The sequence below is a fragment of the Achroia grisella genome, unplaced genomic scaffold (assembly GCF_030625045.1).
Source record: "Achroia grisella isolate CSIRO2021 unplaced genomic scaffold, CSIRO_AGI_Agris_v1 utg853, whole genome shotgun sequence".
Classification (NCBI taxonomy): Eukaryota; Metazoa; Arthropoda; class Insecta; order Lepidoptera; family Pyralidae; genus Achroia; species Achroia grisella.
In genome coordinates, this window is record NW_026713043.1 from 1,261,436 (window position 1) to 1,284,572 (window position 23,137).

General features: G+C 34.1%; 1 protein-coding gene across 1 annotated transcript in view; it reads left to right on the forward strand.

Annotated features, from left to right (window-relative positions):
- Positions 1-23,137, forward strand: part of LOC131852471 (guanylate cyclase 32E-like) — a 153,081-nt gene that overhangs the window by 35,665 nt on the left and 94,279 nt on the right. The window contains exons 4-5 of the mRNA XM_059203136.1: positions 8,132-8,326; positions 18,811-18,928. Of these exons, the coding sequence (XP_059059119.1) occupies positions 8,132-8,326; positions 18,811-18,928 (313 nt within the window). The remainder of the gene's footprint in view (positions 1-8,131; positions 8,327-18,810; positions 18,929-23,137) is intronic.

Consider the following 23,137-nt stretch of genomic DNA (forward strand, 5'->3'; position numbering starts at 1 on the left):
TAATTTACTTTAATATTATAATATTTATTTAATTTCCACTTTTGTACAACTCCAGCCGAGATGTTACAATTTGCCTAACAGTGACACCGAGGCAGACCTTATCCGTCTGGCCCAGAACCACCGCTGGCCGGCCGGGTGAGTTTGACAACATGCAGTGTCACCCATCTTTATTAGGACCCATCTTTATTATTGATTAGATTTACCAATATGCATATACAATTATATAAATCTTACAGTACTACTAATTTCACAGTTTTCATTACATTGTGTCGTATTGTTACATTATGAATTCTTACACTGCATTTATATGAAATCTTATTTTAACATTATTTTCAAAGTTCACTATTTGTTATAGTCCAGGTTTTGTTTAATTATTGATTGTTTTATTTCACAGTTCACTTATGTCGTAATTCGGAATTTTTTTTTCCCTTTCCTTTCCTTTTTTTTTTTATTATACTACTATGTAAATGTTTGTGTGAATGAATTATAAATGTACCTACATATGTGAAATATATGTTGATTTTAATATTACCATATTTTTTAATGTCCAATTTAATTATCAATATAATAACGTTGAAAATGGGATGAGCATGTTCTTTTTGTATAATTATTAAAGCAAATATCGAGGGTTAGGGTATATGTAAATAAATATTTAACACAGCGCCATCTAGTACCAACATGAACCACTCATGAATACAAATCTTTGCACCGTGCGAGGAATTGAACCCGCAACCGTCGGTACTAAAGCGGTGTGCTAAACCGCTAAACTACCAAGACTATATATTTAGAATATACATTAAGCATGATTAGACTGCTTAGTGGTCCCATCTGGTACTCTTTAATCGATCCGGTAAATTTAGCTTAATTACCCGACTTGGTAAAAAAGTCTACGTCAAAAATGTAAATTTTAATAACATTATCATAGTTATGTTACCTCCTGTGAATAAACTTGCAACAGCTTTTTAAGGTTTCTATCAGAATTGCGTGATTTCGTAAGTGTACTTGTGTACAAGTAGTAAATATTTCTATTTACGTTACGCGAAGTGGAATAACCTTTATTTTTTTTACCAAGAAAACGTTATCAATCTACTGCACACATGAAAGGAACGTGGCATTAAATCCTGTAGATATATCTTTGTTTTATGTTTTCTGCCATTTAATGTTTTATGTTCGTACTCTTAGATCATTTTATTACGAACTAACTGTTGCCTGTGATATCGTCTGCGTGGAGTTTACTTTTTTATGAAAATAAATAAAATTTCTAAACTAACAGTAGCTAATGTTATAAATAGTAATGTATAACATTAGCTATCTGTGATTGAAAGCCCCGTAAAAACCGGTCTAGCTGTTTCAGACATTAGCATCCGGCTCGAAGGACCATTAATGTAGGGTCCTAAACTAAGGACTTTTAAATTAAAAGGTTTCTTGGACTGTAAGTTAAATGTAATAGTTGAAATATAAAAAATACAGAGAATGATCGGATATTGTGCGCGCGTGTAGTATTCGGTGACGGGATCAGAAGTGAGGGCCGGTCGGTCCGGTGCTATTCGCGTCCGGCGAGCCGACGATGTCCGAACAGCAAGAAAAAACAGACGGACAGGAAGAAAAATGTTTTTTTTTATGTAATTACCGTATATACTTTCATAGGTATTTAATGGAATTATAGTTTGATATTACAAACAGATACTTAAATTTTATTCCTTTGTATACATATACTAACTTGGGCCTTCGCTTTGTGTAAAATTAACTTATTTACAATTTTTTTATATTATCTTACTAATATTATAAACACGAAAGTTTGTAAGTGTGGATGGATTGGTGTTCGTTACACTTTCATGCGAAAATGACTGGATGGATTTTAATGCAACTTTAGAATAATATAGTAGATTATACATCAGATTAACACATAGACTATAAATTTCACGTGGGTGCGTTCACGTAGCTAGTTTGATTAATAAATAAGCTAACAGTTCACCTAATAGTAAGTGACAATCGCAATACTAGTAGTCATGCGATACCATTCCAGATGAATTAGTTATCATATCTCCATACCCCATAATTTCACTGCCTTATCTAAACCGACACACAACTTACAAAGTATACTTGGCGACTGACAGTGAGACAGAGTTATTCACTTTAACTTAATTACATTAACTTTTACAGACAGGAGGAAGAAGATTGTTAGTAATGTGGACTAATAACCCGATTGCTAGCAATGTGACATGTCAGGTCGACCTCCTTGTTGTTCCCCTGTAAATTACTAATTCATCGTGAATTTACCACGATAGCTAAGTGACCAACTCATACTGTCATCCTCCACTGGTGCCCCACTAGCGCAGGCAGGTGTGCCATTTCATTATCAAACATAAAAACTTTAACAGCAATATTTGCATAATGTCTATATCGATAAGATCACTGTTATGGCTGTCTTATGTATAAAGCCTCGGTGGTTTAGCAGTTTAGCACATCGCCTTACTTCCGATGTCCACGGGTTCGATTCCTTACAAGGTACAAACATTTATATTCACGAGTATGATTGTTTGTATCAGTCTGGATGTTTTATATTTATAATATTTGCAAAAAAAATGTACAATACCCTTTGCTTAGCTTGGGACTAGATGGCGCTATCTGAATTGACCTGAGATATCATTATTATTGTAAACATATAATAGGTTATTACCTAACGTAACATACTATATATTATGTAGCAGTAGAATTAGTAACTTCCTCAATTTACGCTAGTTACTTGTAACATAATCCCTGAAGGGGCAACTTGTATAAAATTCTCTATAAACTATGAGAATACGTTTAGAGTTTCCCGATCAAACAATTTACATGTACTTACCTTGTATCATATTTTATATGTACACTGAATTATCTGTTTATTTTTGCGTCTTATTCTGTACAGACAGAGAAAAACAGCAGAGTAGATAAGTAAATAGAGACACAGAGGGAACCAACCATAACGCATCTGTTTTGATTCTGAGTTTCAAATACCAAATATTTCAAATAAAATCAAATCAATATATCTGTATTCATGTAGGCCTATTACACACTCTTACTTCTTGATATATCATCAAGAAGTACCATCAGTTCGATCATTCGAGCTAAGAAGATCTGACAAGAAACTCAGCTCTTATTCTTTTTAAATGTGCTTGTAAATGTTTATAAAATTTAGATCTATTTTTAAATTAAAAATTATGCAGAATAGAATTATTATTGCAATATTATCAAAAGGATATAAAGGAAAGTCTATACCAGCGGTTATCAACATTTTACAAATCAAGGTCCAAAAATGATTTTTTGTGCATACAGCGGGTCACACCATAGGTATTTTTATAAGGATTTTTTTTATTGGTAATGATTAGGATGATTTAACAAGTAGTTTTATTACTTAATTGTTGTCGTTATTGAAAGTAGGCCTATGCTGTTGACGGGCGCGGGTTGAAGACCCTAAACAGTGGCCATAACCAGAACAGACCAAACTACTTTCCTAAACTAAACTTGATATATATAATTACTCTGTGCATTTCATTCTTTGACATTACAAATAACGTTAAATGCGCCGAGTCATCTGCAGTTTAAATTAAAAGAAAATCTACTCTCGATGCCACCGCATTAGGTCCAAAATGGAATATAACTCGTGGAATTAGACACGGTCACGAAGAATAATTTATAAAGAAAAAATAACTAAACATTAAACAATTTGCATAATGATAAATAAAGCTTGTAAAAAACTAATTCCAGATTAACTAAATGATCGAAGTTCTGAGAATTATATTAGGAAGAAAATGGAGACTAAATCTTGTCGTGGTTCTGGTAAGCTAAAATTTATACAGTAATTAATATTAGTGGCTTAGTTGATTTTAAAGTACAGTAACAGTATTTTATATTCTATATTGGGTTGTTTGGACTATTGTCAGATGTTTGTAGCACCTGTAGCACTGCGAGTTACTTAGATCTATTGTGCTCGCCCTTTTTCAAAGTTCGCTACCTAGACCCGTCAGGGACAAGAATTGAAGGATATTCTTAGGAGCGATGGTGTTACAGTAACAGTATCATCATTACGCTGTCTGTCCATATGTATGCTTAAATCTTTAAAACTGCGCAATGGATTTTGAAGCGGTTCTTTTAATATATAGAGTGATTCAAGAGGAAGGTTTATATGTATATATAACACATGTACATCCACGCAACGCCGGGGTGGGTAGCTAATTATAAATATAATCTTATTAATATTATAAACGCGAAAGTTTGTGAGTATGGATGGATGTTTGTTACTCCCTCACGCAAAAACTACTGAACGAATTTTGTTGAAACTTTATACTAATATAGCGTATATATCAAAATATCATTTATACTATCAATTTCATGCGAGTGAAACCGTGGGGACAGCTACTAAGTATATAATTCAGATTAGATCACTGAATGACTAGGTACCGTGAGATCAAAATGCTCAAAAATATCATAATAGTGTCAAAAATAAATCATTCTATCCCTTGCTCATAGCACAGATAACATAATATTACATACTCATAGCGTCACGTGTGAACGGCTATACAGATTTTGCTAATTCTTTTTTATTGTGTTTCGAACTGTCAGGACAAGGTTATTGTGATAGAAAACTTTAAGAAAACAGCGCTAATTTTTTTTTATTAATTACCAATGCGAATTCAATATTCATAGTGTAGATAGTGATAAACTGATAATGTCTGTTAACTAGTTAAAAATAAAAATCTTATTAATGTTATAAAAACGAAAGTTTGTACGTATGGATGTTTGTTACTATTTCACGCAAAAACTACTGAACTAATTTTGATGAAACTTTACATTAATATAGCTTATACATCAGGATAACACATAGACTAAAAATTTTTTTGAGGTTTTAAATATTTTTTTTTTTAAATAATATATTGGCGCAATAGCGCCAATATATTATTTTCAAAAAATTACATATGGGCCGCGGGCACGGCTAGTACTTAATACTTTCATGTATGAAGTATTATGATAAGTTTTTATACACAACAGGTGCTACAGTCCTATTTGTCGGGGCTCTGAAGCTGAAGTAACGGCTGCTCACATAACCCTGGAGTGCGTAGCAGTGGCCACATAATGAACACATATCCTCGGAACGGTGAGGTCGCTTCGTGAATTTTATGAAGATTCCAGGAGGGTCCAGCAATTGTGGGAGGAGCTTAGCTGGTTACTTTAGTAGTCTCGGCTCTACATGCATAACAGTCTAGATGAAAGGCAAAATGCGGAGAATAATCTATATTACATTACAAGTAAAATAAATATGTTATCACAACTGACCCAGATGAGGTTTCTGACTACCCATTATTGACTGTCAGTGTTATTGTGAACGCAATTATAAACATAAATATTTACATTTCGTCGTGATGATATAGGTACTTAGTATTAACATAAATCATACAACAGATAAGCAAGTTTGAAAAGAATATGAGCTGAGTTTCTCGTCAGTTCTTCCCATCTCAAAATCATTTCGAAATGACGGTAGATTTGACATAAGAGTTTGTAATAGACTTATAATACTTACTCGATTTTTTGTAACTTAAAACGCAATTAAGTTATAATTAAATTAATATAATTCGTCGTTGTTTAAACGACAACATTCGCATTTTAATTTTAATTAATTTACGGTAGTTACAGTAAATTAATTAAAATTTAAATGCGGAAAATGTTCATTTTTGTGTACAAAATATTTCGCTTCATCAACGAATTTTAATTACGATGTTTATTGTATAAAAAAATACTTTTACAGGAATTTTCGATAATTCCAATTATTTACAATGAATACAAATTATAAAACGCCAAAGATTAAGTAATTCTAATTACAGTGTCTACCCACTCGAACGCTTTAAGGAAACGCGAATCAGTTTGCTTTTGACACATCTAAATATAGTACATAACATAATAATAATAATACTATAATATCTCAGGACAATTCACATAGCGCCATCTAGTCCCAAGCTAAGCAGAGTTTTGTTATGGGTACTAGATAACTGATATAAATACATGGATACTTTTTTTTTGTAAATAAATACATATTGTACTTAGAAAATACCCAGACCGATACTAACAATCATACTCATAGATACAAATGTCGAACCCACGACCATCGGATTGTAAAGCGGTGTGCTAAACCACTAGACCACCGAGGCTGTCAGGAATATATGCCAGGAAAATATTAAATAACAAGCTTGGACAATTCACATTGTACTATGTGGTGCCACCCTAAGCAGTGCTTGTGTTTTGGCTACTAAGACATAAATACATTTTTATCGAAATACATAGGTACAACCTCTCATTTCATTTTATGGTAATTGCGTAAGATTCCATAATAAACTACCAGAATCTACGCTAAATCTGACAGAGAGGCAATTCAAACTTTATATTAAACAAATGTTATGTAAAAAAGCCTATTATAGGATAGATGAATTTATAGATGATAGCAATATATAGCAAGTATAAGTTTATTTGCGGACAACGTTATAATTTATTTTTCATACTGCTTTCTTGATATATGATAGCGTAGCGGCTTTTGTATTGATTTCCGCATGCATCCTCATGTAAAGTGCGAATACTGTAACTACCATATAGTAATTTTTGTAGCTGTGACGTGGTCGTGTGGAATGAGTAGTCATGCTCACTAAAATGTCCAGACATGTGGCGGCGTGGTGGGCCGGGTCATTGGGCTCCCTAAAATATGGTCGAGCGCAGTGATGGCTGGCTCATCCATCATACTCGTGAACGAATGCTGCTTGTAGGGACTGATCTGCTCTTATCACTACGACTGATTTAATCTTATTGTGTTTTTATATTTGAGCCTACATAAATTAGTGCTGGTTGGTAGTTTGTATTCACACGTTTCGACTTGTAAAATGTGAACTTACAAGGATTGTTTAAAAGAGCAACACACAAGTTTCTTGCTTATTCTTCTTGTGATGAGACAGCTTTCCGAATAAGCGGTAGATTTAAAAAAAATGTTGACTATTAAAAAGTGCTTAAATTAAGTTTATTTGATTAAATGATTTTCTATTCTATTCTATTCTATTCTCCGATCAATCCCCAGTTCAATTCAAACAGGGATCGATTTTACGACGGTCTGAGCCGAGGTTCGACCCCTGTAGGTGCCCTCAGACTAAAGTCGTATCCGTCAGGATGGAGTTGGCCTTCAGCCGCTAAATAAGTCCTTCCGCGGATTTGTAGTGTCATCTGTACTCGCCTCCTATCGTCCGGTGAAGCTGTAAAGGCCAGCTGCGGCCAACAGCATTAGAGTAGTCCGAAAAAAAAACAAGCGAGACAAATACAAATACTCATCGTGCGAGGAATCAAACCCGCGACCACAGAAAATAAGGCGCTAAACCACCATGCCCGTCAATATATGTATGTTAATATTTATAGTTGTTTATTGAATGAACAATAATTTTGAATTTTCTAAGCTTGTACAACCTTGGCAGGATGACTTCGTGTCACTGCTAATATTAATGGACTTAGATGAGCTGGACAAATACGCCAGCTGCAACTTTCCCACTACGTCACTGTAGCAAAGTTTGTGAAGTACAGTAAGAAAATATTTTCGTATATACAGGGTTAAACATTAAGGGTGTACTTAGCTATAAGTTAGGTAAAGAATTAAAAATACATTGGTACTCAACCAATAAAAAAAAAGTGGAAATTTGAAAATGGAATAGACTTACTAAAAGTTAAGTAAACCCTAAAGATACTGAACCATTATAAAAAATAATGGAAATTTGAAACTGGAATTTGTATATATTTTTCCAAATTCAGTTTTTCTTTTGTGTCGAATGTTTCGTATAAGTACCATAGTCGCCATTTCGTCATACTGGAACGAAAAAGTGTGACACATCAAAACTTTTTCCAATATATTGTTATCTTAAACCAATGTGTTATAGTTTTATTACCATTTTGACTTAAATTTAATTAGGTTACGTTATCTTGGAGATTTTTTATATACACTACGAAGGTGGCAAACAAGCATACGGCCCATCTGATGGTAAATGATTACCGTTACGCTAGATAATGAAGATTTAAAGTAGTTAGATAATACTATAAGTAGATTGATAACTTTTTCTTTGATTGTCTCCAGAAATGCACCGGAGCTCGTGGGTCGTCGCATGAGGGCAATGCAGGTCTTGGTGCGACTTTCGCCAGGACCCTACCACCGGCGTACAAAGTCAGCAAGTCAGTAGTGGCACTGCTAAAGGCATTTGGATGGTCCAAATTCGCTATCGTCGTTGGAGACGCTCTCACAGCTGCTACGCAACAAATGAATGCTATTAAAGTAAGCAAATGTGTTTTTTTTACAGTAGTTTGCAACTATATAGGGATCTCTTTACGGATTATTCTTTTAGAATTCACAAAGCACCATGGTGTACTAAGCTAAGTAGAGTTGGTACGGGTACTATGCTACTGATAGAAATACTTCAATATATATTTTAACTAGCTTTTGTCCGCGGATTCGCTCGCGTTAATTTATCCCCTTAGGGGTGGAATTTATCAAAATCCTTCACATCATAGTAGCTTTATGCATGCAAAGTCTCAGCCCGATCGGTTTAAAATTGGCAAAGTTTCATACAAACTTTCATCCCCTATTTTATTCCCTTGGGGGTAGAATTATTCAAAATCCTTTCTTAGCGGATGCCTACGTCTTAACATCTATCTGCATGCCAAATTTCAGCCCGATCCGTCCAGTGGTTTGGGCTGTGCGTTGATAGATCACTATGTCAGTCAGTCACCTTTGAGTTATTTAGATATATAAATCGATATATGATGTAATTATGTATTTTTTCTATTTGTTATCTATCCATTCATCTAGATCTAAGTTAAGCTAGCTAAAGTTTGTGTTATGGGTACTAGATTACTTTTATAAAAACATAATATAATTATTTTTTTGTTTTCGGAAATTATACATAGAAATCACTCAGTCTGATACAAACATCGTACTCTTGAAACTCTCATACTCGTGAATACAAATGTTTGTGCCGTGCGAGAAATCGAACCCACGATCATCGGAAGTAAGGCGGTATGTTAAACAGCTAGACCACCGAGGCCGTCAAATTTTGTGTTATATATGTTATATTTATTAATTTAAGTAATTGTTATTTTCTTTTTGTGAGAGGAATAATAGAGTTTTTTAATTTCATTTCATTTCATACTTATATAGAAAACAAGTCAAACAGTCATACTCGTGGAAATAAATGTTTGCATTTATACTTATTAATTTATGTAATTGTTATTTTCCTTTTGTGAGAGGAACAATAATTTTTTTTTTTTCTTTTCATCTCATTTCATAATGTACATAGAAAACAACACAAACATTCATAATATTGAATATAAATGTTTGCATCGTGCGAGGAATCGAATCTGCGACCATCGGAAGTAAGACGTGTACTTAAACCTCCAGACTGTCTAGGCTGTATTTAATAGACGAGATATAAAGCCGTTGCTCCGTTCGTTTCTTGTAACGATGTTATTTACGGACTCCCGATATTTCGATACTATTACAAGCACCCTGATTAGGTATTGACAGATGATTCGTGACCAGGAAGATGATCATTAGGACCCCATAAAAAGCTCAGATAAAAATATCCCTAGATATACGTACTTACAATATATTCTTATATGTAATGTACGTAATATATCTCTTCCATTATACTCAGGATTTTGCAGATTTCTTTGTTCATTAAAATAGCATTTTGAATGTATCTAGAGTACTTTGTGAGTACTTTATATGTCAATTATTGTGTTGAAGAAAATATTCTGTACAGTTTAATTTTGACAACTATACACTATTTGGGATTATTATTATTTATTTAAAAAAGAACCATAGTGACAGACATAGTCCGAAGTATTGCGATACTGGCAGGGCACATAGCTCGTAGGGTCTTCTATCAAAGTCTTCTAGTGGCGACCATGAACCGGAAGACGCAGCGTGGGAAGACTTCCAGCAAGCCGGACTGACGATTTGGTCACGATCGCTTGAAGGTGATGGATGCGAGCAGCGCAGGACCGCTCGCCGTGGAGATCTTTGGGGGAGGTCTATGTCCAGCAGTGGAAGTCTTCCGGGCTGAGATGATGATTAAAAAAAAATGACAAATGCTAGAAGAAAACTAAACACAAACTATTGATAGCTAATATATTGCGAATTATATAACTGATATAATTACGTAAATTAAATACTTTATTTGTAAATGTATATATTTCAATTTTTTTTTACTACTATGGTGGTTAACAAGCATACGGCCCATCTGATGGTAAATGTTAGCCGTAAAGCAAGGCCTATGAATGCCTGCAACACCAGGGGTGTTTAAGAAACCTTAATATACCCTTCTAGAAAACCTCATGCTGTAGTCTCGTGAGAAAACCTTGGCATGTTCATTCTGAAATCTAAGTGTATGTGGGAGGACGCTCCTCTGAAAGCGTACTGTCCGAGACCACTTAGGTACTAGCGTGAGGGTATGAATTCCCTTAATATAAAAAGCTATACTTATTAATTCAAATGTTTATAGTGTGTCGGGATTGAACCCCCCACCTCATATAATAAACTAGTGTTTTAAATCGTTACACTAAACAAAATCGTTACACAAAACTGAATGGAGTTTCTGTATTAATAATTAAAAAATACTAATATGTTTTTGAAACGTTTCCATGTTTTTTGTCTGTCTGAGAGAATTAATTAAGGATTGTAAACAGGTAAAATAAACAGTTGAATTTTCTTACCGGTTCTCAAGACTTTTATATCAAGGGAATATTTTGGAATGAAAAAATATTGATGAGCATTGCGTCGGATATCGTTTAAAAATTGCTACCTTTCCTTTTTCGTTGTCCATTAAGGGATTGTAGGATTGAATAATAAGAAGAATTGTAATGCTCCATTGAAACTTGTTTATTTACATGGACTTTAAAGGTGTCGGTGCAAACGTAGCGGTTATAAATAGAAGATTCAATATTCTGCTTCTAAAGACTCGTCTGCTCTAATCACTACGACTGATTTAATCTTATTGTCTATTTAATATTTCATTATAATAAATTAGTCCTAGTTGGTATCTTGTATTTACACGTTTCGATTTAAACATTTAAACTTACAACGATTATTTAAAAGAGCAACACGCGAGTTTCTTGCTCGTTCTTTCTGTGATGAGACAGCTTTCCGAATGAGCGGTAGATTAAAAGAAGGATAACTAGGGATAATTCAAAAGTGCTTAAATTAAATTAATTTATATAAAGGATTTTCAATTCTATTCTTAAGCAATTTAGAGAAGATTTTTTTACTGAATTTGTTTATGAGTGTATCCTTATTGTTACTGCATGTTAGCTGCAATTTCGTTTGCTTAATATTTCGTTATAAGACTATCATAAGATCGCTATCATAAGACCTGTCATTTTGTATGGATCTGAATGTTGGGCCGTAAAGGGGATGGACGAAAGGCGTGTGCATGTGCGGAAATGCGAATGTTAGAATAAGGAATGAGTATATATGAGGAAGTTTGAAAGTTGCGCCGGTTATAGAAAAGTTGCGAGGTAACGAATTGAGCTGGTATGGGCATGTTATGCGGAGGAACGAGGATCATGTCTTATGGAAAGTGTATAATATGGATAAAGGGAAAGGACGCCCTAAGAAAAGATGGGTGGATTGTGTGAGAGATGATATGAAAAGAAGAGTATGTTCATATATGACGACCGATAGAGAGCAGTGGAAGAGAATGACATACTGCGCTGACCCCAAATTATGGGATAAAGACAAGGCAATGATGATAATATTTCGTTATATCCATACATAATATATATAGAAAACACCCAGACACACACAACCAACCACATTACTCATGAATAAGAAAGTTAGCATCATACGAGGAATTGAACCCGCGATCCTTGGTTGTAAAGCGGTGTGCTAAACCGGTAGACTCCCCGGCCTCTGACCGTATTTTATAAATGAGATATAATTATTTATTGGTGTATTATTTATAAACTCTATAAATAATAAGCTGTGTAAACTAAATAACAGGCAATTAAAGTTTGTTGCTTATTTTCGTGACTATATAAATAGGCAACAATTATCAGTTACCTAATTATGTATATATTTAGATTATAGATATAAATTATAATACTAATAATAAATGAGCTAATGAAGATTATTATTAAAAGTTCTATATACAGGCAACGGAACAGAATTTTTAAGAATTTATATGAAATGGTATTTAACTCTTCAAAGACCGCATGCTCACCGGTGGGTCACTCTGCAACGAAAGTAAATTTACACGTTGGGACCGGGAGATCATCCGTGGGCACTTTAAATAAAACTAGGGTTAAATAATGTCTACCTCAAATTATTGTACACTAAAAACATAATTAAAAAATAATACACGTAATTAACAATAAAAAAATGACGATTCCTATGTGAGAAATAAGATATTTTAATGTGGTGTTTAAAATGTTAAGGCTGTGCTAACGGTATACACTGGCGGGGCACCAGTCGAGGACGAAGTCAGGCCAGTCGGTCCATCGTGGTAAAGGAGGTTGATCTGACATGATATTACTGTCAAATCAATTATAAGGTGCCGAAAGTTTTCTACATGTTTTTGAATTTGAGTGGTATATATCTCTATACTCTCCAACACTAACCATACCCTTTTGACAATGGTTATCACTCCCATCAGATTGGCTATCACCTTGTTTTACTTTTCAATTATCATCATCATCATCATCATCGCCATCATCATCATCATCGCCATCATCAGCATTATCATCATCGCCATCATCATCATCATCATCTCAGCCCGGAAAACGTCCACTGATGAACAAAGGCTCAAAGATCTCCACAACGAACGGTCGTACGCTGCTCTCATCCGATGTCTTCTATCGATCTTGACCAGATCGTCGGTCCTTCGTCATTTCAATTATACAGAAAAAAAAAGAAATCGGTAAGTTAGCTCCGAGGAAAGTGAACAGAAAAAGGCCTATTTCATACACACCTAATGAGACAGCAGACTGACATTATCTTTGTTTCTGTCATCAATGTCAGTTATAGCGTATAGAAAAAAAAATAAGTTTCCTTCATACAAAATGTATGTATATAATATACAGAACGGGTGTGACTAATGTGATCATACATTCTGATTTCATTGAGACAGTCCCGTTTATGAACTCTATTCGCGGATGGAGTAGAAAGTCCCACTTTTTTACATACTTCGATCATCTATTGTTTTTTAGAAAAAAAATTAGTTTTCTTCATACAAAATATATGTATATAATATACAAAACGGGTGTGACTAATATGATCATACTTTCTGATTTCATTGAGACAGTCCCGTTTATAAACTCTATTGGTGGTTGGAGTAAAAAGTCTCGCTTTTTTACATACGTTGATCATTTATTGTTTTTTTTTTTTAGAAAAAAAGTAAGTTTCCTTCTTACAAAATGTATGTATATAATATAAAAAACGGATGTGACTAATGTGTTCATAAATTCTGATTTCATTGGGACAGTCCCGTTTATGGGCTCTGTTCGCGGATGGAGTAAAAAGTCCCGTTTTTTTCATAATTTGATTATTATTTGTTTATGCAAGTAAAAAACATGAATACAGGACTTCAACGCTAGGGACTAAAAATAACAAGAACACAAAAGCAACTACTATGTCCTTGGTGGCCCTCCTGCGTAACTCTACTTCCTCATCTCATACTTGATCTAAATTTTACAAGGAAAGTTGCTGAAATAGGCGTTTTAGAGTTACCCACTCGGACTATTTTGTATAAAAATCTGTTGTTATTTATATCCTTTTTTCTATAGTCCCAATTTGACAAAAAGATATGGTCACATTGGTTATAACGATAGAAAATCCAGCAATATTTCTTACCAAACTGTACAAGGTTGGAATACAAAAAATATATCCTTCATATAATGCCATGTAATTCATACTAGTGCCGGATTTCTGGTCGAATCTTTTCCTGTTGCGTTATTATTGTGAAATCACTTGTATTATTGTTATTGATTAATATGTAGTGATACGTTTTTTTATAACAATAATCAGTGATAATTCTAATAAGACAATGTTTACTGAGGTAGATATCGATAGCAAATTCCAAATATTTTTTCTGTGCCTGGGATGGGAAACGAATTGACAGCCCATCTGGTGATAAGTGGGAACCGTCATCCACATACGTAGTATGCATATAGAATAGAATAGACTAGAAAATGATTTATTCAAATTAATTTACATTCAACCAGTTTTGAATAGTCATCGCTTATTTTTATTAATCTACCGCTCGTTCAGAAAGCTGTCGTGTTACTTTTTTAATTATTTTTTTGTAACTTTACATTTTGAAGTTAAAACCACCACGCCGCCACATGTCTGGACATTAGTGAGCATGACTACTTAGGTTATATCGTATGTTTAAGCGACGGTACCTCTTCCTCATGGAGGCTGGATCATGCAGAGAGTACTCCTACTTGACAAGTTAAACAAAACTCTTTTTTTTTTATAACACAAGGGACAAACGAGCATGCGTCTCACCTGATGGTAAGTGATTACCGCCGCCCATGAGCACCCGCAACACCAGGGGAATTGCAAGTACGTTGTCGGCCTTTTAAAAAGGAATAAGCTCTTTTCTTGAAGGTTTCAATATCGTATCGGTTCGGAAATACCATTGCTGGAAGGTGATTCCACAATGTGGTTGTGCGAGGCAAAAAGTTTCTAGAAAACCGTACTGTGGAAGACCGCCATTCATCCATGTGATCAGGATGGTATTGCAGTTTCTGGCGGGTGGTACGGTGGTGAAACTCAACAGCTGGTATTAATCCGAACAATTTCTCAGAACACTCCCCGTGATATATGCGGTAGAAAAGCTCTTTCATGTCTATGTACACATTGAAATCGAACCTGCGACTGTATAGCAAGCTAAGCTAATAAACCTGAGTGTTCTCAGTCCATTGAGACAAAGATCGATAAAGCAGTCTGCGAGCAAACTCTCGAATTTTACAGAGAACCGTCGACATTTGCAAAAAAACAATTACTAACTTTCTTTGCACATTCGATAGGTAAGAATTTATATACTCTATTTTGTTAAAATAAAATTGTTACGACTATAATGTTAGATGGAGTATTCTGAATTATTGGCGAAGGTAACTTATATCCAGCCATAACTTTGTGACCTATGTACATATTATCTTAGAGCCCCTAGTGGTCTAGCAGTTTCGCACACCACCTTACTTCCGGTGATTGCGGTTTCGATTCCTCGAACGGTACAAATATTTGTATTCATGAGCATGATTGTTTGTTACGATTTGAGCGCTTTCTATGTATATATTAAATACATAGAAAACGCCCAAACCAATAATATATAATGTATACAGAAAAAAATATATATATATAATGTATATATTATATATACAAATAAAATGTATGAATTTTTTCTTTTGTCTAGTACACATAACACAGCTCGGCTTGGTTTGGGACTACATAGCGCTATGTGAATTATCCTGAAATATTTTTATTATATAGTATATATGACTTTAGAATAATTTACTCAGGATCTAGACTGCCTGTGTACCAAATTTCATTTAAATCGGTTCAGTAGGTTGGGCGTGAAAGCCAGACAGATAGACAGAATTACTTATGCATTTATAATATTAGTATGGAAGTAAGAATAATAGAATACAATCCCAAAACGTTGGTCCGAAAATTGTTATAATTCATACTTATAAATGCACTAGCTATGCCCGCGACTTTGTCCGCGTGTTGTAGTGACCTTGGCCAAATATAGAAAAAATGTTTAATAATCTAACCCAAAAAAGGCAAAGATGATAGATTGCTCGTTATAGTTTGACGTTAAAATGACGATTTTCTATACAAACTTTCATCCCCTATTTTTTAACCCCTTAAGGGTAACACTTTTACACTTTTTACTTAGTCATATTTATTTACATTTAATGAACAGCCTAATAAATAAGTTTCATGATTCTAGTTTTAAAAATGACGATACTTCCATAGAGCCCTACAATTCCCCTTACAACCCTTTACAACCTTTACAACCCTTTATTCGCATTAAAAAGTAGCCTATATCCTTTTTCTGGGTCTAGACTACCTATGTGTCAAATTTTATTTAAATCGGTTTTGGCGTGACAGCGAGACAGACAGAGTTACTTTCGCACTTATAATATTAGTAAGGAAGTAAGGATGTTTATACTAAAATATAAAAAAAAACTAGCTACTAAAAGTATTCATAAAAAATAAGTATAGCAAAAATGAATGCTTAAAGCGCTTAAAGTTTGAATAATGGTTACATCTATTCTATTCTATAAGCACTATCTACTGCAAGCGCCCCAACCAAGTACATTATGAGAAGTTCATTTGTTTACGTGAACGTGCTTTCGCGTAAATTGGTGCCTTATACGCCGTGATGGCCGACATTTTAATAATACCTATAAATACTTCAGTTATAAAGCTATTAAAATAAACAAAATATTGTTTAACTCCTTAATCGGGCAGCTGTTTATTTCGAGCAAGAGTCGAAATGTCAAACATACTACGCAGTCGTATTATGTAATATTATTTGTTTGACGAGGAATTGTTGATTGATAGATTTAAAAAACATTTTTATTAAATAAAAATAAAGAAATAAAAGAAAAAACATTTATAAAAATGCAATGTCTCGATAACATCTCTTGAATTAAATTTGTTCTTTTTTAAAATTCTTTTTTTTTATTATGTTTAACTGACATGGCAACGCATATATTTATAGGCTGCCAGTAACAATTTTGTTTTTATATAGAATTGTACAAGTATATTACGTATGAAAGCAACGTAGGGGTCATCCGTTCATGGCCCGGGTCCAACCAACATTAATGTAGGAAGACTACTGGCCGAAGGGTGTGGTATATCGGCGCTATCGTGGCAGATTGCCGTTGTCAGTGCCGTGACCACAAAGATAATTAATATTAATATAATAATTATGTAGGTTAGTCTATGAGGTATTTTTAATTTAAGCCATTAGTTACCTGAAATAAATATATAATAAAAACAAAAGAAATGAAATTATGGCAATTTCAGTAATTTTTACCCCCAACAAACAGTTGATCACAGTTTTAATTGTTCAAATTCGTGTTTTAATACTAAGATCTAAATGGGATGTCACGAAATCTAACCCTCGTAAGAGGGTTGAAGCAGTCCTAGACTTTATGATTTTTACAGGAGTATTGTGACTCCTCCCAACCTAGTAATACAATGTTTGACCTTGTCGACTCATCCACCCCTATCCATAGTTTCCCTTACTATGCCGTCTACATGCTAAATTTATTATAGCTACATATTTTACACCGTCAATTATTGTCTGTAGTTCTTTCTCATTGTTTAGAATAGAATAAAATAGAATAGAATAGAAAATCATTTATTCAAATAAACTTAATTTAAGCACTTTTGAATAGTCAAAATTTTTTTTAAATCTACCGCTTATTCGGAAAGTTGTCTCATCACAAGAAGAATAAGCAAGAAACTTGTGTGTTGCTCTTTCAAACAATCCTTGTAAGTTCACATTTTACAAGTCGAAACGTGTGAATACAAACTACCAACCAGCACTAATTTATTTAGGCTCAAGTATAAAAACACAATAAGATTAAATCAGTCGTAGTGATAAGAGCAGACCAGTCCCTACATGCAGCACTCGTTCACGAGTATGACGGATGAGCCAGCCATCAATGTCTAGACATTTTAGTGAACATGACTACTCTACTTTTACTCTCTGTTGATATATATAAAACGTTGTTAGGTACTAAGTATGCCATTATATGCATTGAAGATGTCTAAAGAAATAAATAAAATGTTGATAACAAAGGAAACCCAAGTCGACGACTTAGCATGCATATAGCTCTTTGATACATTCAGAGTGTAACATGGAGCCCTATATTTGTGTCAGGATTCTAATCCTTTCACATAGAATGTTTAGGTTACATAAATAATCTTTTATAGTATAAAATGTACAACTAATATTTATATATTCTATGGCATTTATTATTTCATAATCTATGGACAAGTAAATAAATAAACAAAAAAGTATAAGTGACACCTTTTTGTTTTGTGTAAAAATCTTCAAATAGATCGTCTTCCTGTCAGAGTGCTGACGAGTGGGTGTGTGGGATACGGAGTACCTAATCATATGGATTTTTAGCTGGTAGAGCCCCATTGCTGGCGTCGTGAGGTCGCGTTAGGATTCTACAGCGACTCCGGCGGCGTTGACCCGCTCTGTAGATGACCTTAACACTAAAAAGTACTCATAAATACGTCTAAAATCCCATACACTAGTTTCAATATTAAAACTGGTAGCCCACGTTATTGTAAATGTTAACCCTTGCCTATATACATGAGCAGTACAACACACATCACGTTCTCATGTGACCCACTCATGCGTTTAGTTCTCATCTCACTTTAGCAAATGAAACTGCTGCTGAAATAGGTGAGACTAATATACTCACACAAAAAATAATATCTCAGGACAACTCACTCAGTGCGATCTAATTCTAAGCTAAGCATAGCTTGTGTTATGGGCACTACAGTGATATATTTTGTAGATACATACTTAATATATGTATATAGAAAACACTGAGACATATATAAACAATCATACTCATGAATACACAGGAAGGAAGACTTTCGAGGAATCGAACTCGCGATCTACGGAAGTAATGCTGTGTTCTAAAGCACTAGACCACCGCGATAGTTTATGAAGCTTTGTAGTATTATTAATATAATTTATATGTGTACGTTTTGTATTATAGGAGCTGGCCCAATCGAATGGTATGACGGTAACTGCAGAGCATAGCTTCGCAGACTACATACCTCTCCATATCTCTGAAATGGAGCGGATCGTTGATCAGACATACGACAAGACGAGAGGTGAGTTTTTTATTATTAGCCCCTCCATATCTCTGAAATGGAGCGGATCGTTGATCAGACATACGACAAGACGAGAGGTGAGTTTTTTATTATTAGCCCCTCCATATCTCTGAAATGGAGCGGATCGTTGATCAGACATACGACAAGACGAGAGGTGAGTTTTTTATTATTAGCCCCTCCATATCTCTGAAATGGAGCGAATCGTTGACCAGACATACGACAAGACGAGAGGTGAGTTTTTTATTATTAGCCCCTCCATATCTCTGAAATGGAGCGGATCGTTGATCAGACATACGACAAGACGAGAGGTGAGTTTTTTATTATTAGCCCCTCCATATCTCTGAAATGGAGCGGATCGTTGACCAGACATACGACAAGACGAGAGGTGAGTTTTTTATTATTAGCCCCTCCATATCTCTGAAATGGAGCGGATCGTTGATCAGACATACGACAAGACGAGAGGTGAGTTTTTTATTATTAGCCCCTCCATATCTCTGAAATGGAGCGGATCGTTGACTAGACATACAACGAGACGAGAGGTGAGTTTTTTATTATTAGCCCCTCCATATCTCTGAAATGGAGCGAATCGTTGACCAGACATACGACAAGACGAGAGGTGAGTTTTTTATTATTAGCCCCTCCATATCTCTGAAATGGAGCGGATCGTTGACTAGACATACAACAAGACGAGAGGTGAGTTTTTTATTATTAGCCCCTCCATATCTCTGAAATGGAGCGGATCGTTGACTAGACATACAACAAGACGAGAGGTGAGTTTTTTATTATTAGCCCCTCCATATCTCTGAAATGGAGCGGATCGTTGATCAGACATACGACAAGACGAGAGGTGAGTTTTTTATTATTAACTCTATTTCGCGGTACTGCTCGAATGAAATATAATCCGTGTTACTATTTGCATATAAATATTTTTATTTTTCTACAGGATAGTAACTTGCTAGCAATGTAATATATTACTAATAATTAATTGATCCCACGTGATATTGCTTCTAAAAACGATTTTTTTTTAATTCAAATAAAAATTTAAAAAAATTGTCACTATTATACATATGACTGCCCCGGAGGTCTAGCAGTTTAGCACACCGCCTTAGTTCCGATGGCCGCGGGTTTGATTTCTCGCACTGCCCAAACGTTTGTATTCATGATTATAATTGTTTGTATCATTCTGGGAGTACAATATGTACATATTTATATCAGTTATCTAGTACCGATAACATAAGATTTAGCTAGCTTAACTTGGGACTAGAAATGTTGTGTGAATTATCCTGAGATTATTGTATAAATGTATAACTAACAAAGTTATGTAGTGGGCCACTTGTTGTTATTATTCTCTCTGAATATTTTAGCAATCTTAAAGTCGACCAGACGTTTTAAGTCCCTTGAATGGTCAAGAGCGAGTTGTACTCGCTAACTCGTGCTCGGGTTTTTATTACATTATTTACTTAAAGACGTTATCTTCATTATCATAATTAAATCCCATTTACATTATACTGAGTCGCGCGAAACAAGGAGCATCGGTACTGTACTTTTAAAGAGAGGAAGTGAAATCATTTATAAAATTAGTCGTTACAATAAGATCGTTTTAAAATATCATTCATTCATATAATAATATTTAAACAAGGACAATTTACACAACGCCATCTGGTGCGTAACTAAGCAGAACTTATACTATAGATACAAGTATTTTTGTACAAATTTTGATTTATGAAAATATAATATATACGATATAATATATCGAATAATATACGATACATCAATACAAACATACAAACTATTATACTCATGAATATAAATGTTTCTAAAATGCGACATATTGTTATGGAAATTATGTTTCGCCTAGCTTCAGTGTAGATGACAACTGGTTCACAAAATGTTGTCTCCTTGTTGTCTCTCTTCATTAGTTTTATATATATTTATGTGTTTAGCGAATTGTTTCAAATATTACCAGAATATAGAGAGATGGATCAGAAAGAATACTCACCCAATTGTCCAAAATAATCACAATTCCATTCCTGTTGCTTCGAAAGATTGGTCTAACTGTTCTTTTTTGGAGCATGAATCAGCCCTGTCCATAAATTAAATGTAGTTTATATTAATTAAGTTAAAATATCCAATAGGTAGTATGGACAAATTGTAAAGATACTGTTTTAAAATTGATACGGTAATTATTTTTACGTATAACCAGGACAAATCACGAGATCTTACTGTTCTCAAATTGTCGAAATATTTGATGGTTGAAACCACCGAAATGTCAGGAATCCACTAAAAATGAATAAAACATGATAAGATCCCGTGTATTGTCTTAATTGTACGTATAAACTGTGCAGAGTATGTATGGTACTATACTAGACCATATATGCGTATTAAAATGGGCTTGTAAAAAAATTCACGGAAGCGTTGAAAACGGATGGCATACCGGTAAATTCGAGGAGCTTCCTTCCCATTTTGTCTTCAAAATTTACTTTATGAGGTTATGCATAAAATTCAAAGTTTGCATTCATTAAAAGTTGCCTCTTTGACAAACATTAACTTGAGGCATGAAGTTATAGGGCAAAGTAAACACGCACGTACCTCGGCACTGTTATAATGACTAATTAATATGAAATAGATATATTCTGCAATATATAAGCGCGAGTTTTAGAACAGCTTCATCTGTTTAGTTAATACGTTTCTATTGTACTTGTACTATCAGGAAACACATATTAATTATTATTATTATAACGTTTATTCAGATCAGCTTAGATTATACTATTATAATTCATATTATTTACTTTTTGTAGATCTGTATGCTCTAATATCTGCTCCAATCATTTCCATTTTCCTCTTTCTTAAGTCACTCTGACCCATTTCCCTGATAGCAGCTTCCCATCTTGTGTGGGGTCTGCCTCTTTTTCTTTTAGCTTCCTTGGGATACCGTCTTGTCCTTTTCTAGTCTATTTATAAAATTCTCTTATTATGTGCCATCTCCATTTGAGTCTCTTAATTTTCAAATTTCTCGTAAATTTGAAAATTAAAACACTTAATGGAAATAGAAATAAAAATAATGTTTATTCAAATAAACTTAATATAAGCACTTTTAAATAATCATATTTAATTAATTGATTATAAAAAGACGTTTTATTGGACAGTAAATTTTTATATGAACATGCTGACATCAAATTCTATCTTTAAACGACCTTTAATTCCAAGTAGATAACAAAGCGTCACAAAATCTAATTCACAAAGTACAATCCCGAGGTAAAACTATCCCTGTTAACGGCACCATAAAATTCCTCGCCTATAAAATCGGGCGAGCACAATAGATGTTTGAAGATTACGGCCTAACACATCTGATAGGCCGAAGTAGCCCGGACTGGAAAAAAGGTTTAATTTTATTGTACTGAGAATTACAGTTACGTAAGCCAGTTAGGTCAGGAATTAGTACGTCTACAGAATAACACGGAAGTTTCTTGCTAATTCTTCTTGTGATGATAGACTCATCACTGTTTCTAGTGAGTGGTAAAAAAAAATATTTATTTATTTAAGTTTAATGCACAAAAACAATGTGTACATACGGCGGAGTTAACACCTTGCGTCGTTATCTACCTGTCAACCATTAGTGCAGAGAAAGATTGGTTGGTTGGTAATATAAATGAGAAATGTAAAAAAAGATAAAGCAAAATATTTTCTATAAAAAAAACATAAACATATAAATATTATATATAAATAATAATAATAATAATAATCTCAGGACAATTCACACAGCGCCATGTAGACCCAAGTTAAGCTAGCTAAAGCTTGTGTTATGGGTCCTAGACAACTGATACAAATACATAGATAATTTTTTTTTCGTAAATACATACATATTATACATAGAAAATACCCAGACCGATACAAACAATCATACTCATGAATACAAATGTTTGTGCCGTGCGAGGAATCGAACCCGCGACCATCGGACGTAAAGCGGTGTGCGAGACCGCTAGACCACCGAGGTCGTCAATAAATACATAATGATCTGAGAATCAATTTGTAAGTACTAAGTTTTTTATTATATTAAGTAAATAAACTTAATATAATAAAAAACTTAGTACTACATACATACAGACAGATTACTTGTTAGATAGATAAAAATATTTCTTTTTCCAAATTTCCTATCATTGTCCTGCAAAACTTCTTTCGGGGATTGTCTGCAGGCACGTAGATCTCTCT